This window comes from Antennarius striatus, chromosome 8 (assembly GCF_040054535.1).
Source record: "Antennarius striatus isolate MH-2024 chromosome 8, ASM4005453v1, whole genome shotgun sequence".
Taxonomy (NCBI): domain Eukaryota; kingdom Metazoa; phylum Chordata; class Actinopteri; order Lophiiformes; family Antennariidae; genus Antennarius; species Antennarius striatus.
In genome coordinates this window covers 6311923-6331216 of record NC_090783.1, presented here as the reverse complement: position 1 = coordinate 6331216, position 19294 = coordinate 6311923, and the positions used below count along the sequence as shown (strand labels likewise).

General features: G+C 40.0%; 1 protein-coding gene across 1 annotated transcript; it reads right to left on the bottom strand.

Annotated features, from left to right (window-relative positions):
• Window positions 1-5939: 5939 nt before the first annotated feature.
• Window positions 5940-18905, bottom strand: papss1 (3'-phosphoadenosine 5'-phosphosulfate synthase 1). Its single transcript, XM_068322507.1, has 12 exons — window positions 18673-18905; window positions 18011-18125; window positions 17677-17912; window positions 17438-17576; window positions 16837-16955; window positions 16375-16488; window positions 16064-16175; window positions 13513-13718; window positions 11159-11294; window positions 10477-10745; window positions 9129-9358; window positions 5940-6998 (listed from the first exon to the last, which is right to left on the bottom strand). The coding sequence occupies exons 1-12, from the start codon at window positions 18730-18732 to the stop codon at window positions 6860-6862; spliced, it is 1875 nt and encodes a 624-aa protein (XP_068178608.1). The 5' UTR covers window positions 18733-18905; the 3' UTR covers window positions 5940-6859.
• Window positions 18906-19294: the final 389 nt, after the last annotated feature.

Genomic DNA, 19294 nt, shown 5'->3' with positions numbered 1-19294 from the left:
ACTAGACGCACATGCCCCGTAAGTCTACGTAACACCTTTTTAGATTCTTGTAATTGAGGAAAACAAACATAGAGGCTGGAGAGAAGAAGACTTTTGCCAGCTGCAGTAGTAGCCAGAGCAACAATCTCAGATCAGCATAGAGAGTGATTGACAGTGTGGAGGCCTTTTAAACCAGACCTGCACCCAGAGATGTGATGAGTGTGGTTGGTGAGTGGTCGACTGACTCAGCACTGTGTCATGCGTCACTTTGAGTCCTGCCAGAAGTGATTTATTTAGTGTTGATTCATGTAATCTAAGCTGATAAAAGAGCCACAATAAGAAGCTTTGTTTCACACCTAGTAAGCCTTTCTCTGCACATCATCATGTAGACTTTACAAAAGGTTTTACCCAGATAATACCTATAATAATCCCAATAGATCCATCTCAAATGAATGGATTATGTTGCGATAATCATACTGGACTTGGATGCAACTTTTCATGTCAATGCTGCTGCAGCTCCATGTGCGTACCGCCGCTGCGCTGTCAGCCTCACCACCATCCAAGTGTTCACCTCCAGGCTCTGATTTTCAACATATCTGCGGCAGGCAACATGATCAGAGCCCAGAGGCAAAACCCAAATTATGTTCAACCACTGCAATAATAAATATTTCAAAATTGTTGTTGGACTGAAATTTTTTTTTGATTAGTTCGTGTGCTGGATCCATTTTTATGGTTATAGTTAAACGTCAGTGATTTAATCTATTCAGGAACCTTTGAGTCTGATGTATAGAGTACTGTTCATATCTCACGTCATCTACATGCCGGTCCGTAGGAGCTGTACTTTTTATGAAGATGTCTTTTAATATATAAAAAAGCCTCCTTTAAACTCTGTCCATAGAATATAACATCAACATAAATAAGAAATGTTGAAAGTTTCTGGCTGTGGAACATAAACCCTACAGGTTCTGGTTATCTTTCCCAACTTGCACTTTATAAAAAGCAGTGGCTTTTCTCAGCTACAATAAATCAATGCATTGTCACAGTTTAAATCTTAGAATTTAATGCTGGAAGCAACTGGCAAGCAAATGACATGAATGAATTGATACAATGCCCACTGAGATTAGCGAGACAATAACAGGAGCGACGCAGTGCAGGTAAGTGCATCAACCTAACACTGTTATTTGCAGACATCAAACTTGGAAAGGGGAGAACACGAGTTTCACCTATCATAGAGATTTTTTTTTCTCCTCTGGTGACCACAATAGTTCCATTTAATGTTCACTTCAAAGTTGCACACATTGTTACCTGCTTTTAGAAGGGAGACACGGAACCCTGACGTAATTTTCTGGCACGGCACAACCTGAGTAGTAACTATGTTGGACCACCCAGTTCCGAACATGAGACTTAGGCACCGTCAGACAAAAGCAGGCATGTGATAACGAGAAAGGGTGAGCGTTTGGTTCTGCCCCCTGGGTGATGCAGTTTATTTAGTGGCATAATTAATCTTTCAGAGAACATGATATAGAGAGATCAGCACCTTCTGAGAAAGAGGGCTACATCAAAGAGTAAAGCATCACAATGCGTTAAATCTTCGCTGCTAAATATTGCCCCACTTTGAGCACTGGAAAACATGCAGACCACAAACGGGCTTCCGACCCTGCCTTGTACTGGTGGGATAAAATGGAGCAACATTTTATCCCACCAGTGCATTTGATCCACTCTGTGCTCAATAGTTTGTTGTCTTCTCCCAAAACAGCGTAGTTATTTTAGGTTGGCCTTCGCCCACATGAATTGGCCAGAATAATTACTTCAGTATTGTAATCATCCCTTATTCATCGTGTCAATGTTATTTGTCCTTGAGCTACTACATGAAAAGATTATTTTCATGCTGAGGATGATCTGTAAAACAATCACTCAAGCTCTTGTCAGACGCAACTGTCTGCACGACCACTACAAGTTATACAGAGAGAAGCTTCACGGGTCCATCTCTGTCCTGTGAGGCCTAAGCTGCTAAAGGATGAAGGTCCCACAACTCATCTCCATGTCAGTCAGAAACCAAAGAAGTTTTTGATGAAATTTATGAAGGGATGTTCAGCTCATGATGTTCCACCATAATGATCCATTATAATTCAGAATCCAGCATCACCGTAATGCGTGTGTGCTACATCCTGGGTGCAATTACACAAAAATTAATTATCTTCTCATGGTGAAACAAAATATAAAGCACTTATTGTTGACTCTTACAAGCACCCATTTCTTCTTTCAAAGATCTAAATGAGGATGGGAATTGATGAAAAAGATGGGAAAAACATTTTGAGACATTTCAGGTTTTAGAGATTTCGCCCAGAGGCTTTCGCGCTCTCGTGCTTTCTTGTTTATGTTGACAAATGCAAATCACATGGCAGCCAACAGTACTTGACTTGTTGCTGTTGACGACAGTATGGAACTGCACCTGTGAACAGTATTAATTATATAAGTAATTGGTGGGAAAAGTTCAATCAAGTGGAAAATGTAATGTAATGTTTCAAAGGCTGACAGAAGTTTAGCCAATTTTTAATCCGAAGATAAATATTTCGTCCAAGTGACAGAAACCTGAGGAAGTGAGACGACGACTTGTGACACACTCAAACCGCAGCTTAAAGTCCTTCCTAATAATGGATTTGGAACAGGGAATGAAAAGGATTTATATTTCTGGATATGGAAATAGAGAAATATATGTCTACCGCACTCACTCTGATGCAATTGAATTATCACATAGTCTCCAAAGTGAATCTGCTGTTTATTATACATGACTGTGTGCCAATGTCTTCTTTATTGGAGAAACATGATGCTGACCAATAAACATTGGGAAGAAATGCTTTTAATAAACGCACATGGCAGGACATGAAAAGTTGATACCAGAACGTATCAATAACATTCACTCAGTTCATTTACAGCATATTTCTTTGGTTTTGCAAAACATAAAAAAAAAAAAAAGATTTTATCTTAACTTTGTATGTCCACCATCAACCCAGACCCATCATGGTGCAACTGTAGTGCAACACGTAAATGTAGAGTCATTCAATCAAGTAAATGTTGTCTTTGAACACAATCCAATAACAAAAACCAATCCAGTATTGAAAAGTGGATTTTGTTGGCTTGTACTGACTCTTTCCTGAATTTCATTATCTCTGCCAATGAGAGTTGGAGGACGCTATGCGATCGCCCACATTTGTTAGTTTGTCCATGAGATGTCTCAAAAAACGTCAACTAGTTTTGATGAAAATTTGTGTGGTGATGGATCTGATGGCCCAAGAAAGGCTCATAAAATTTTGGGACAGATCTGAGTACGGATGTGGATTGTGGATCACTACTTCATTCTCTATTTTTTCATTATATTAAACAAATATTAAGATCTGTTGAGGCCAAGATGTTCCACCACTGTGTATAATTAAGAGGTAAATATATATATTTGGAAGACATTTGACTCTCAAATATAATACTTTCCTATTGAACCTAGTCTGTTTGAGGGTACATGTGCATTCACGCTAATGAGTGTGTCAAAATGACTTCCAGGATGGGACAGTGTTTAACACTGGACACCTCTAACCTTCAATGGACACCATCTTGCCTACATAGCAGGAGATGAGGCCATCCTCATGTAGGAGATCAAGAGCACAGTATAAATGTAGTTGATTTACGTCTAGCAGCTTCTGCACCTACGAAGTACCATTATACTGTTGAAATGAATGGACTTCTGGTTGACTCAATCCCTTTTCATCTGTCCGGTCGACTCTCCTGTAACTTTCCACTGCACAGAGCTGTCAATCCTGGGTGCTGGTCGCAGGCTCCAATAAACTGTTTTCCTGTCTCTGTCTCAGCTGGGCTATGGGTGGCTTCCTCGCTGAGGAGGGTCGTGCAATTTCTGGAGGTGCTAATGGCTATCATCCCTGCTTCTGTGCCCGACGGTGTATCCGCGGTAGAAGGGCCTGGAATTCTCCTATTCCAAGGTTGTGAAACAGATGCTTTCCTTTGATGTACTCACAAAACAGCATCTGATGCATGATCCGTCTCCCTCCACATTATCTCTTTATATGGAGCCTCTGGCTTGTGAGGTAATGTTCCCGACATGGTGCTCTGACAAGTGAATCATGCAGCAAAATTATGTTTCAGGTTCTGGTTTGTGTCTCCTGCATCCCGTATCATAGGTCTTTGTGATGAAGATGTGATGGCGGCATGACTAATTATTTGTGATTATTCACTTACAATCACAATGTAATGGTATGCATTAAGCAGTCAGCAACTCTGGAGTGTCTCACAGAAACCATACAAACAAATGACATCATGACCCTTTTGGATTTAATTTGTACCTTTTCTACATTCATTATCCTTGTGAGACATTTTAGGGGTTGTGCAATGCTGCACAATAATAGCAAATCAGTTAATGATCATACTTGATACATTTTAATTTGGTAATTTGAGAACTAGAAATGAAGATTGAGTCTGGACAATGTGTGAAGATTAAACCTCAAGGGAAATTACTTGGTAAATATATGCTGGTCTAGAATTCAGTCACCATACAGGAACCAAATAATATATAACTTTTTTTAATGTATTATAATCTTACAGTGGGTATATTTCTTTTGTGTGATTCAGGATAAATTACAGTACAAGATGTTAACCAGGTTTTTTTTTACTGCAGTCGATAAAACGATATGTGAGATAACTCCTTCTGCTGCCATGACGATCCAGATGATCATGAACAATCATGACTGCCCAGCATGCACCTCAAAGAATCGCAGACGTCCGTGGCTTTTCTTACATTTTGACCATGTCCTATCACTATATTGCACTTTGCAAAGTAAAGCTTGTTTTTATCATGACTGTCTTTGAATGAAACTCAAACCAGATGGAAGGAAATTGGAGATAAATGCAGCTGGAGTCCATGTTAAAAGCAGAACCTTTTGGTGCTATGGAATGAGACAGCAGTGATGTCATTGCATGTGCAATATTGCATATATATGTGTGTCTGTGTGTGTGTGTGTATTTATGCCTGTGTGTAAAACAAATTTTCTGCCACCCTCAGTCTGGCACTCCCAACACAATGACACAGCACAGGATTCTTAGAGGGATGAACATTTTCAAAGTAAGATCTGATTATGAGGAAAACAAGCTGAAAAAAGACCCGGCGCTAGAAGTGCACTGTACAAGTAAGATAACATCAAGAGATTAAAGACACACATAGTAACAGACACCTGCATTACACAAACCCCTGATCTTCTACAGATTGAAAAAAAAAAAATCATATGGTAGTTTCTCCAAAATCATTTGATCACTTTTTTGCGTGTGAAAAAAGTACTCTTCTTTTGAAGTGACACTGAGAAGCCAGCTTGATTACCATTTGAGATTGAACACGATCTGGCCAAAGGTAAAAAACATTGCTGCTGGCAGGTCTCTTCATTACATCTTGGATTTAGATTAGATGAAATATCCAGGGTGTTTCTAACAGTCACTTTTCTCAGTCTGAGTTTAACCCTGTGTGTTCCACTTTCACTGCGCTGCAGCATCTGGGATCCAGCTGTCGTTCTTTATACATTGTGCGAGAGAGTCTGAGTCTGATTAGGGTCAATGGAGGGTCTGTCTCATTACAACTGACTGACCAACTAGGATGTCACAAACATACCAGCAAGGGAGGCAGGAGAAATTCTAGAAATGTTCGTAAAAATTCAATTTACCTTTGAATAAGTCACTTAGACATGAAACGATGGAGTCACAAAGTTGTCACAGGCAGCTATAAGTCTCCGACATCTCATCACGGCAAGTTAGTTCCCAAAACTAACTCGGCGCTATCATTTAGAATTGAGTTCTTTATTTGAAATTCTTTCCCGCGCTGCGAAAATAAAAAGAGAACACATACATACATCATACATACGTATATAACAAGACGCAAATAATTAACACAAAGATCACAGAAAGGCAAAGTAAACATTCTTTTTTTTTTTTTGCTATAAATGGTTTATTGGACAAAGAAGATTACAAACTGATCCCTTGATGGCAACCATCAACTGTTTATACAGGTCGACTCCTTACAATGAAACACCACATGGAAAATATTAGGAGGGGAAAACAATAGAAATTAAGAAAATGTAACAAAATATTAAGACTGCAGGGAGACGAGTTAAAAACACACACATGCAGTTTGAAAAAGAGAATGTAATTATGTAACAGAGAAAAAAAAAATCAAACATAAAGACAAAAAAAAAAACACGTGTCTTCCTGTGGGTTTTGGAACGTTAGGCTTGCTTATCCACATAAAAACATATTTAAATGCCGATGTGCGTTGCAGACCATTTGGGGATAAATCTGGTGTGGTATTGAATATACGTGGGACGAGAAGCAGGTGTGTCATAAGTAAAACATGATGTCAAGCAAAATCACTTTCCCAAGATCGAGGCACTAAAACTTCACATCAAATTCACCAAAATCTGTGCAAATTCCACCTCAGCTTTTAAATGTACAGTGCAAAGAATGGTTTCCGGGGGTAACAGAAGTGAGCTACAGTATGTGCACACAGCTTTTTAAACTTGTACATGATTCCTTCATCAACACCTGTTTCAGTTACTGTTCAACAGTTACCAGGAGTACTTAACTTTGTATTTTTATGACAGGATATCATTTGTGTGACTTTTCTGTCCTCTTTCCTGACATGTTAGTCAGAGTGGGTTTAGTAGCATGAAGTAAATACAGTACAAACCGACAGGATGAGTCTTAAATCAGCCAAGTGTAAAGAGTGGCAGGCAGAAGTCAGAGCATGATTGGAAAGAGTTATGGTCCCCGCATTCACCGGTTTACAATACCAGTCAAGACCAACGTTTTGTGTCATTTTTAATCTGCTCCACATTTAAGCCTTCTCCAAAGATTTATAGTATTCTTTAAGCACAGCCCACGCCTTTGGCGCCATGAAGCCGTCAGGAGGGTTCTCTCCGCTGCGGGCCATCTTCCGCATACGTGTGCCTGAGATGAAGTCATAATTTTGATGGCTGAATAAAGAAGGGAGAAAAAAAAGAAGAGAAAGAGTTAATATATATATTTTAGATCAATAAAAAGATGATTATCAACAGCACTGGTGAAATGGGCCAACAATAACTGCCTGCTGCTTTAGAATCAAGTGCATGACCCAGTGGAAGCAGTCTAGCTTTTTATTTCTGCAAGCACACTGCAGCATCCAGGATCAAACATACACTTTTAAAAATTACACGTCCCATTGCGGATCGATGCTGAGCTTTTAAAACACATCCAGGCTGGCCCAGATCCTTCAGATCCACATCAGCTTGGGAGAAATGAGACGTGAGCGGTGGCGTGTTGCGACGCCTTTGGCAACTGATTTATCTTTAATTCCTCCAAATCACTCTGTGATTACAGAGACACAAGGACAATCCTGCAAGCGCCAACAACACACCGCGGCGAGAATGTGAGCTCAGTGCAGCTGACACTCAAGCGTCCATTAGTTTTAATTCAGTGTTGGAATAGTAAACAAATTCATCTTATTTTTTATCCCTGTTTGTGAAGAAAAACTTTCTCCCCATCAATACAATATGATGAGAGTTCATCACGTTACTCTGAACGATGAAAAACTTACAAATTAAAAAAAAAACGCTCACACAGAGCGAGGTAAAAGAGCTCCAGGGAAATTTTTACAAGAACATTTTAATGCAGTGTCAAATTAGAAACAGCTTCTTTGTGATCTGAACCATTACACCGTTTAAAGACGGAGGGGTTTAGCCGTGATTAGGTCAAGTATTCATAGTCATCCTAAAATGTTTGTGAGGCGCTGTCAGTATGTGCAAGAATGGAATGCGATAAATTTGAGTGAGTGACGACAAAGAGATGTAGAACACACCCACTAGAACTAACCTTCAACTGATCAGTGACATTCTATTAAAAATACAACGTAGTTGATTTTATGTAAAATCACGCAGAAGTGTTCTTACAGTTTAGTGAAGGCGCCAGCTTATGTTACATTTGATACAACTATAAAAAATGTAATATATCAACATTTTTTATATCAACACTCTAACGTGTCTAAATTGTAGTGGACAGTAATATAAAGTAACTTATAAAAACATAAAATTATTGTTTTTGTGTTATAGCCCTCAAACCTCTCTTGATTTCTAGCATGCTACATTTCTCTTCACACTGGCTTGTATATTTGGCGAATAAAAGCCTTAAATCCTTCAGCCTGAGACTGACGAAAAGATGATTTGACTTCACCTCAAAGATTTTGACTGCCAGTTACTGAAGCTGTTAGAGATTATAGATCCATTTAGAAATCTGGATCATCTCTCCATGTATAACATGTGATAAATAAAGTTTTCATCTCGCTGAGGAAAAGGGAGATGTTCGACAAACAGAGATTTAAGTGTTTAAAACTTTCTTCTTCTTTTTTTTAAAACTTTTTCTTAAATCATGTCATGATTTAAAACTTTTAAATCTAATCCAATAGCTGAAACATACTATTTTTAGAGGCACTAAAAGTACTAGATGTTCATGATCAACAATTTTCTTTTGGACTCAACATCATAAATATGCATCACAAAAAACAAAGCAAATCTTTTGATTAGTCTGGCCATATTTAGTCTTAAAATTCCTGGCCAGACTCAGCTGAAGTTGCATAACCTGATGGCGGAGGCTAAATCAAACCCGGACGTGAGGGAGTGAGATTGCACGATCCTTATGTGCAGTCTGTCTGTGTACAGACTTTAATTAAGGGCAGGTCTTTCTAATTTATGAGCAACAACAAACCTCTAATCAACAAAATCTTTTAACTGCATAAGAAAGAAAAGCAATTCCTTTTGTTCTCGACTTGATTTAACTGTCCACAGGCGAGGAGACGAAAAGGACAGCAGGAACTTTTTGGTTTTTAGAACAAGACAAGCTTAATAAGTAAGCTGCTGGTAAATAGTCTAAACAAATAACATTCGGAATTAAATTCACGAATGAGATATTTAATTCACTGTGAGATATGAAATTTATTTTTTATTATTTATTTCTTGCGTTGCTGTTCTGACTGAAAACTATTACTGTAATCAAAAACTACAGTAATTCAATTCAATAAAGAAAAAAAAAAGAACAGACTTTTAAATTGATTTGCAAGAAATACAAATGCTCACTTTTTCGGGTCATAAAAGTCCATGGCTTGTTTGACCTTGTTGTAAGCAGCAACCTTGAAGGGCACGATCTCCAGTGTGATGAGGCCCGGGGCCATGGTGAGGACCTTGGCCCCGTGAGTGGGCTCATACAGGTCCTTCCCTGTGTTGGGATGGGGCATGCCTGCGGGGTCCCGGCCCACGATATAGAAGTTGGCTCCAGCCACCATGCGAGCTCTGCAATGCCACTGCACCTGAAGGCCGAGCAGAGAAAAAAGATTTAAAAAACACCCGGTGGGAGTTAAGGAAGATAAGATTGGTTATTTAATGTGGTATTTAATCTTGAACCATTCAAATCATTGAAACAAATGAACTGAATTGTGAACTGGGAGCTTATGCAGTGGGCTGGGAACCATTCTGGCTTGTCGGCCTCTGAGTAGAAATGTTTGATGACGGTAGCTAACTTTACAGAGGGACAGCATATTTCTGTACGATAAATCATTCTGATTTTAATATCATGTTGACCTTTCATGGTGTTTGGAACCTACTTTCTGCGGGTGCTGCTCTGTAATTCCAAATATTATTTAAGAAATCGAGGAGGTTATAATTGCATAAAATAAGCTGACATTTCAAAAGAGCTGGCAGCAACGGGCCCATTTTTTCAGCCTCCTGGCGTCAAACAACTATTGACTTAAGAAATCTGAATCCACCAACACGCAATGAGGATGTTCTTCTATGTCTTATTATGAATACATTTATTATATGGTAAATCTAAGCATCAAGCCTTGAAAGTTCCTAATTTGGGTGTCATTTCTGATTTTTTTCCCCTGCAGTTTGTATATTTTAAGGATACACTATTCAAATTAGCACCACAAAGCAAGTGGAAGCTATACACTTTCAGTGTGTTGCTACACAATATTCTTGGCATGACCGACACCAGGATGGTGTAATTAATATTTGACTGGAAGAGGGATCAAGGGAATGCATTGTAATTAAAGGGTAAACAAGGTCGAAGATAATGGGACTGGAGCTCAGCCTGGCTATCAAAAGTAATAAATTGAATCGATCAGCCTCCAGTCTGCTCCTAATAATTTGTGCTGTGTCTTTTCCATCAACATGAGTGAATGATAAAAGGATTCTTGGCGATACAAAAATGCTTAGTCACCCCGAGGTGGTGTGCATGGCATGGAAACACTTAACACGGTAATTCTAGACATCATAAATTCCCTCTCCTGACACTTTTCATCCAAAGATTTGTGAGAACATGACAGCATGTTTTCACAAACAAGCTGTCATGTTTGTCATTTCTGTGATGCAGTCATATTTTCTTTATCTGTTCTTAGGACAGGATGTAGCACACTACAATCGTTACCTCAGTTGGTCCAGCATACATCATGGGTGAAGGAAAGATTGCTACAATGGTGGACTCAGGGTTCAGGATGCCCTCCTCCAGCACAGCAGTGTGCTGCTTCATTCGCCACGGCAGCGGCACGTCGTCGTCCTTGGTCCAACCTCCCAGTGGGTGGAGCAGCAGGACGGGCCGGCGGTAGCCTCGATCAATGAGTCGCTTGTGAGTGTCCTGCATGAGAAGAGCGTGGCCATTGTGGACTGGGTTACGGAGCTGGAAGGCAAATACTGCATCTAAATAGAGAAAGAGAGGGAGGATGGGAAGGGTTTTTATTTTAAACTGTGATCAAATACATCTGTGGAGCACAAACAAAGGGGAGCAATGTGCCCAGAGATGAAGCAGCAAAATGTCAAACCACTAAAACCAAATAGAGCAACGGACTGAATCACTTTTGTCACTCCTGCGACTTCAATAGGATTCAATACCAAAGAGTTCAAGTAGGTTGGCTCCTTTTTTAAGAAGAAAGTGAAAAACACAGATGTCCCTGTTATAGAAATGCAAAAATGCCAAATTAGCAGAAACCAATTACGCTATGCCCACCAGCCGGGTCGCAAAACTTTTGAGGAACTTCCATAAAGACAGTTTCTGAAGAGATGTTGGCAGACTGTACCCATAAAAAAAAGAAAAAAAAGATCTTCACTCATACCTGCATTCATTTCTTTAAACTTCTGTTTGAGCTCAGTGGGCGTCAGTCGGTACTGATCCAATCCATCGTTCCAGTAGATCCTGTCTAGAACCTGCAGGTCTCCCCCGACCAGCCAGTCGCCACTTTCCATCACTATCTGCAATATCACACAATGTCACAACAATCATGACAAGGAGACACAACTTAAAATTAATCCAGACTTAAGATGCTGCAGTCTATAAAAGCTGTTGGAAACAGGCAGCATTAATTCTAATAAAATGCCTGAGTTATTACCCACTTGCAACAATGACATAGTTGCATAAATCAGAGAATGGGTTCCATTAAATTATCAACAAAACTCTGGCATGCAAGTCTTCGTCCTTGCTATATCAATTACCAGACCAGAGACAAAAATCTGATGATAGAGCATGACCACAGTCTTTCCTCTCAACAGATAAATCCAGTGTTGTCGCAGAAATACAGCTGAGGCTATTGTTTCAGGGAATATCTTATACCTGCTTCCAGCGGTGTTCATGAGGCTCTAGCCAGAATTAGTGAAAACTCACACTTGTGTGATGCTACTGTGAGATGAGCTGACAACTCTCTGCAGCATCGACAGTAAAAAAAAAAAAAAGTGCACCTCCTGCATTGAGTCAACAAGCTCAAAAACAGAAGGTGGCAAATGAAACCATAAGTCTGTGGGCATGGTGCAAAGCTGATCTGGCAGTTGATAAAAAAAAGACATTATTTCATTGACATGTTATTTATCATGAGGGAGAGACAAAAAAAAAACCAACGCTCTTTGATATCCAGACTTGACTGGTTTAAGACCAGTTTTGGTTTGATCCAGTGAACCATATAAAAATCAAATCTCTGTCAGCAGTATGGATGTCTGTGTGATGTGATCAATAACCGCTTGGCTCTGTTGAAAGAAAATTTCAAGATCGTGTTGAGATTTGTTTTCCACACTCCTATTAATCCAACCTGTCCTCTCCTGGACTAAGAGCAGTCTTATTCTTTGAAGAGATCAACGGTCATAATTTATTTTCAAGCTAGAGTGCATGGAAAATATCACGTATGCACGGACGTATGAAAAGGCGAGTGCCCCACTCGTACATATGTGCTCTGTTGGACTGTTTGAAATAACCCGAGACTTCACATGTGAAAAGGGACCTAGCCAAATAAACAGTTTCCGATGGCTGGCATCCTGTCTGAGTGACGACCGGCTAAACAGGAAACGGAGGATTAACTGCGTGTAATATTGAGCTGTCGTTTCTGGTTTAAAAGGGACAGGATGGAAGTGGAGATATACGCGCAGGTGTGTTGACAGACCAGCTCTGGCGCAGGGAGTTAAAACATACCCTTAAAGTATACATACACTCTCTCTTAATGAGTGACACCCTAATCACAGCAAGCTGAGCACACATCGTCAGCTGTGACGGGTTAGAGGGGATTAAGAGTGACAGCTGAAAGTTAACATGGACTGTATTTCCACTCAGGTTGCGTTGAAGCGAGAACTGGGTCATCAGGTCCCGACACTGGATTTAAGAAAGGATAGGTAATGATTTCGTAAACATCATAGAATGTATTATCAAACCACATTTAAATTACAAAGTCAAATGAGCTGAGATTAAAAGATCTAGAACCATAGAAGCAGCTGTGGATTAAGATTCAGGTTTTTTGCGCATAGTCTGCCGTTAGTGACACCAAAAAGTGGTCAACCAACTGCACAATATGAAAACAGAGGCATGTTAATTTTGAAAGTAACCTGGCACTCGCAGCCAAGGGTTTATGGAAAGGTTATCTTTGTCTGCGAGCGACAGCGAACCATCACGGTCTTTTCCATGTACATTTCAGGATGTTGTATCTCGCCTCTGGTTCTACCTGAGCCCCAAAGCAGTCGACGGGTGACAGATGGAAACAATTCAATAATGTTTGGAGGTCAGAATGAGGTGGGAAAGGTGGAAGCTGGCAGGGATCCCACAGCCTGCCGGGCTGTACGAGACCAAACAACAACCTCCAAATTTAACACCTGCGACGCGAGGGTGGACCAAGAAAATCAAGCGATTACACTGGACGATCTGCTAGACTGTGAGAAATGCTCCGCTGCTCCACCTATTCAGTTCTTTCCAAACGAAATGAGCAGTGGTTGGCTCGGATCTGTGTTGGATCAGCGTCTGGGAGGCTGTTTGTTTCCACATGCAGAGTGTTTATCACCAGGCCAGACTGTTTGCACTTCTACAACGCCGCTCATTCCTTCCCCCTGAGGTTGAGTTTTTTGGATTCCGACACATTAGCCTATTTATTTAATTTTGAATTCCGTTTTCAGATGAAGAAAACTGTGACCCCCCAAGTGTGTCGTGGCTGACATTCACCTTGATGTAGGGATGATCTTTGCAGGTGGTGCCCCACTGGCGAGCGCATCGCTCTTCTTTCCGATGCTCATAAAATTCAGGGTTTCTCAGGATGGCGACCCGTCTGCCCTCATAAACCAAGGCCATAGCGGTCACGCCATCCAAACACTCTTTGTCTGCAGTAGACACCGGCAGTACCACTGGCACAGATAGGTTGATGACTCCACCTGGAATGACAGATAATTTTTTAAAACATCAAAAGTAGAGATAATATTCAGGGTTTTTTTTTTTTTTTTTTTTACATTTAGGGAATTTTAGCTTCAAGAAATGCAATTTGCCATTTACCATAAGCAAGACATTTGTTCCAGTAATAAATGAACTGCTTCAACCATAACATTCATTTCACTTTTGTGCTATTTTTCCACTGCCTCAGTTCAAGACACACATTTAACGGCCACCTGTGAATTTACGACCACCGGCAGCAATGAGGAGCAACTTTGTAAGAAAGTCTCTGACATATGGATGTGATACACAATCCTGCCAGATGGTGGCAGTAACACACCAAGAAGTCATGTGGTGAATAAAACAAAAGCAAGATAGAAATTGTGCCTGTATATATCCCATAATTTCAAATATAAAAAGAATGTTTTTTTTCAGCTGGTTTTATCCGGGAAGGAAATGCCTTCAGTACGATCCACTTCAAACTCTTTGAAGTTGGAAACTTCTGAACTGCAAACGCTGCATTTGTGTGCAACTTCAGTTTGTTTACAAGAAAACTCCACAGGCCATCTTTATTATCAGATAAGCATCCAAGAGAGACAATGTAAAGGATCCCAGTGTTTTGCGCTGCGACCCAGACAACAAACGTCCCGCAAAAAGCAGGTTAAAAATGTTCAAAGGTTAGGTATCAACAGAGCAGCTCAACCATTCTAATTAAGTTTCCATGCTGTACCCCTTCAGGCTAAATGTGGAATATACAGCTAAACCACAGGCTGCACTGAGTCTTCAAGGCTGCAATTTAAGAAGCTTGTGGAGAAAAATCCCCTCTCAAAAGAAGCTGGATCTTGACCCTTTCTCATTTTATTATTTGGGGCTGTGTAGTGAAAGCGTTACGTTCGTTTGGTCGTCCAGGTTGATGAAAATGCTTTGGAGTAGCACGCTTTTCACATCACATCAGATCAAATACAGTGGGAACAGGAGAGGACGCAGACTGTTGTTGCCCCCCCACCCTGGACCCTCTTCATCTACCCTCTGTCAGTGAGGAGCTTACAGCTGGTTCCAATATAAAACACACACACACACACACACACACACACCAAATGTCCAAGCAAGAGACGTTCTTGACTTTTGAGTCTGTTCATGTCTGCAGTATATTTCAATAGTCAAGCACACCGTTTTCTGCATCCCAACAACTTTTAGTATTGGAGTGTGTGCTCTTTCTTTATGATTCTTTCTCAAGTAAATCCCTTGTGAAGGATTTACTTTGCTCTGTCTCTCTTGGGAAACGTGGACCCAAGACTTTTGACATCGATACATATTTTTGTCTTTGTCAGCTCCTGACTGCTTGGTTTCTCAGGATAGCATGTTTCTGGGGAACAAATTTGAATCATTTGTGGTTTTGTACCAAGATATAAGAATTTGTAAAATTATCCCTGAATGAGGACCGTGGTTGTAATAAAATGCCTGTCAAAATCTGAAAATGAAACACAGGAAATATTGACTTTTGGTTTATCTTATGCAATTTACATTTGACTGTTTGTATGTAACACAATAATTGCTGTAACAACCCACAACTGAGGTTTTAGTGGTCGTATAAGCAATAAAAATAAATGGGCCTTTATGTGAAATTTCAAACAATGCATGAGAAGTTGCTGTAAGCAGACCAAGAAGCTGTATACCAAATATGATATTCAATTTCTTCTGTTATGACAAATTCTGTTTTAAAATAAATTAATTAAATATGATACCACATAACACAATATTGCCAGAGACCAGTTGGGAAAGTAAAGGTAAGCAGATATCATCTGCACCCAGTATGGTCAGTTGTGGAAAGGAGATGACAACAATAAGACATAAATAACCACTAAGCAAAAGATAAATTAGAGATAATACAGAAATAATTCCTCAGAAAAAATAATCACCTGTGTAACTGTATGTACTGTATTTATTTAAAATCCAAATCCGATAAATACATTTTAAAAACAAATAATTCCTATTCATTGAATTCAGTTTTCAAATTGAGCTGATGGTGAGACACTATTGATCCTAGTTGAATAACTGAGAGGCATGTTTCTTAACCGTGACCTTCGTAACAGTTAGGAGAGAACAGATCAATTAAAAATGACAGATTAAGCGAACACCCGAGGTGCTGAATTTCTAGTAAACATCCAATGATGGATATTTACAATCCTAAAATTTAAGATTTGACTTCACTTGTGAGAATCGGTACTGACGTCCTGACAGAAAGCCAGTCAAATCTTTGAGTATTGCATTCTGTGAAGGCTTATCACTACCTAATACCATTACTTCAGAACAGAAACAGTATGTTTTTTTTAAAGCTTAAAAATCTTACCATCCAGCAGACAGTCAAAATGAAGACACTGCAAATACTCTCTCTCTCTCATGAAGCCGTTCAGAGGAGTGGCCCAGCCTTCAGCCAATACCTGCACCCACTGCATGTCCACCTGGGGAACGTAGTCAAACACTAGGTTAAGTCCAAAAGAACAACTTGAAACACATGCTGTTCAAAAGAGCATGACCTGATGAATGAATCAGTGGATAAATAACTACTTTTTGTACATTACTGTATATAAAAAGAGTATTCATCGTTAGTTAGCAAAGGATTAACCAAAATGATTTAAAAAAAGACATCTTCTTAATCACCTTCCCAATCTGGACAGCAGGCAGAGTCTCTGCATCGGCTTTAGCCAGGTCCAGTTTATTCTCCTGGACGTAAAGCTCTTTCACTTCATAAGATGCATCAACAGGAACTATGTCCTGCAGAATCATACAAATGTGAAATCAGCCATAATTCAATCAATTAATAATAAATAAGATATCCAAAATAAGCAAACACAAAACACAGAGCATAAATAAAACATTCAGCAAAAGAACACTGATTTGTGATACGTTTACCGGTGATTCACAGATGTGAGGCGCTACACCCACCTAGTGGCCAGTATTATATGACGGTAATGTGTCACAAATATAAAGGGAAAACTTGAAGCGCTTGGACGTCTGTAACGGTTGTTTCAAAATTCTTTTAAGAGGACACGGCAAGTAAAAAAATCACCTAGATGTTTCTGAACATGATTTGTCTCACAGCAGGACTTTTCTTCGCCTCACCCTCTCCTGAAGCAAGTCAACAAGCTGTTGAATGCACTCATTCACACTGCAGGAGTCCGTTTTCAGCACCAGCTCTGGGGCTTCTGGTTTCTCATACTCTGAGTCGATTCCAGTGAAGCCTGTTGATAAAATACAGAAAGTCACATGCATGGCTTGGGTTTTATCATCTACACAAAATATATAATTGCAATGAGATTAACTCTGTAGAGAACAAATTATATCACAAAATTCTTACTTGTTAACCAAATACACCATGATCAATCAATGTCAAAAGTGATGTGGTTAATAATTTCTTTATCTATACTCTTGCATCGAGACCTGTATCCAGGAGATAGGCCTTTTTTCTGAAGAAAAAAAAGAGCAATGAACCTGAATTAATTAGAACTTTAGTGCGGGTGCTAGAACAAAATATTTCTACTTGTATGTACCCTCTGTTCTGGAATTATAATCTGACATTTTATTAACAAACGGTTCAGAGCACTACATTTTTCTACATGAGTCTTAGTACGAACGAGTCTGGATTAATTATAATAAGTGCAAAGACCAAAACCATGGATATATTGATATTTTGCATCAACAATTCACATTTCTTTTTCATCACCTGTTATCTCCCCCGCTCTGGCTCTCTTGTACAGTCCCTTCACATCCCGCTGCTCACAGACATCCAGTGGAGCGTCCACAAACACCTCAAAGAAAGGCAGTCCCGCAGCTTCGTGAATCTTCCTAGCATTGAGGCGATCCTGGCACACAAACATTTGGTTGCAAACAACAGTATGTCATCTCTGTCATCTTACAATTCTTTCTTTTAGCAACTGATGTTTTCTTTGCAGAGGCGCTCACCCTGCTGTAGGGAGAAATGAAGCTGGCAATGCAAACCAGTCCAGCATCAGCAAAAAGGCGGGCCACCTCGGCAATACGCCTGATGTTCTCTTCACGATCCTCTGGGCTGAAGCCTAGGTTTTTGTTCAGGCCCTGACGGATGTTATCTCCATCCAGCGTGTAGCAGGGGATGCCGTGACACACCAGGTACTCCTCCAAAGCCATACTCACTGTGGTCTTCCCTGCGCCTGACAAACCTGAGCACAGAGGAAAACAAAGCGGTATGAAATCAAGCAGTGGGGACACCTTGAACTCTGATTTTGCAACACAAAGCTGCTGAAATATCATGACTTACCACTTAGCCAAACCGTGCATCCTCGGAAACCTCCTCTTGTACCCACAACCTGCCCACGCTTGTTTCGACTGACATGATGAGCTTGATAGGTAACATTAGTTGCACGTTGCATTCCCTGAAATGACAGATTACTATCAATTAATCCAGTCAATTTAGTAAAGATTGTACAAGCTGTAACAGTAGGGTAACGTGAACAGATCAGCCCCAATCACATCAGATACCAAAAGCCGGCTTTATGTTTTGTTTGGAATAAATAAATCTGATGGAAAAATATCAATGAAACATTACATCTTATTAAATCTGTTGATGAATAACCGGACAACAAAGTATAAATGTTATACTGGCATATCATCGATCCTGTACTATTTTTCCTCGCGGAGGAGAGTCACCTGGAAAAAGGCAAAACACTACTGTATATCGCTACCACTGTTGTTGGAAACGTGGAGGCCAATGTGACCACAGCTCCAAGGGCATAAAACAAACATGCCTCTTATAAGCTGTATTAGCAGCTAGTTGTTTAGCAGCGTTTCAGTCAAAGTGTGCCTAAAATCCCCTCGTCATTAGAGATAATATTTCTCAATAACAGCGTCATATTTCACTCGTCTGGTTAGCATGGAAGCTCAGTATTAGCAAGTTAGCGGTGAGCTGCCGGGATAACTCACCCAGTTCTCGGCAGCGTTGCCGAGCTTCTGTTTCTTGTTCGAGCTGCCATACGTTTCCATGGCTGGCAGCGGAAAGTAGCGACTTCAAGCGGGTTCTTCTTTTGAAATAGGAAACGTCTAACCGTTTGGGTGCGGTATATTTGAGATTACTGTGATTGTTTTTGTATTATTATTATAATTTGCATAAGAACCTTCACTGAATAAAGACGCCCGGAGCCTGCCTGCCAACCAGGAAGAGCTTTCACAAGTCTCCACGTCACCGCCGAAGTGATGACGCATCTCCTTATTCAAAACTGATCTAAGATCAGCTTTGTCTCGTTTTTGTCCCCTAGAACGGCGGCTGGCCCAACAATTCAACAGATCTGTAACCAGCTGAATCACAGTCTCGACGTCTCTTCTCGCGTCCCATTAATGGCCTGAAATTGTTCGGGGTAAAAAAAAAATCACTTTTACAGACGTCACTATAAATCAGTGAAATGACTTGGAAGAGTTTAATACGTGAATATTAAACAGTATTTTATCTTTTCCGTAGGCTTTATAACTTGTCGTAAAAAATAATATTATTTATGTCAATAATAAATATTATTTTAGAAGCAAATAATGTAATATCCCACACTTTTCC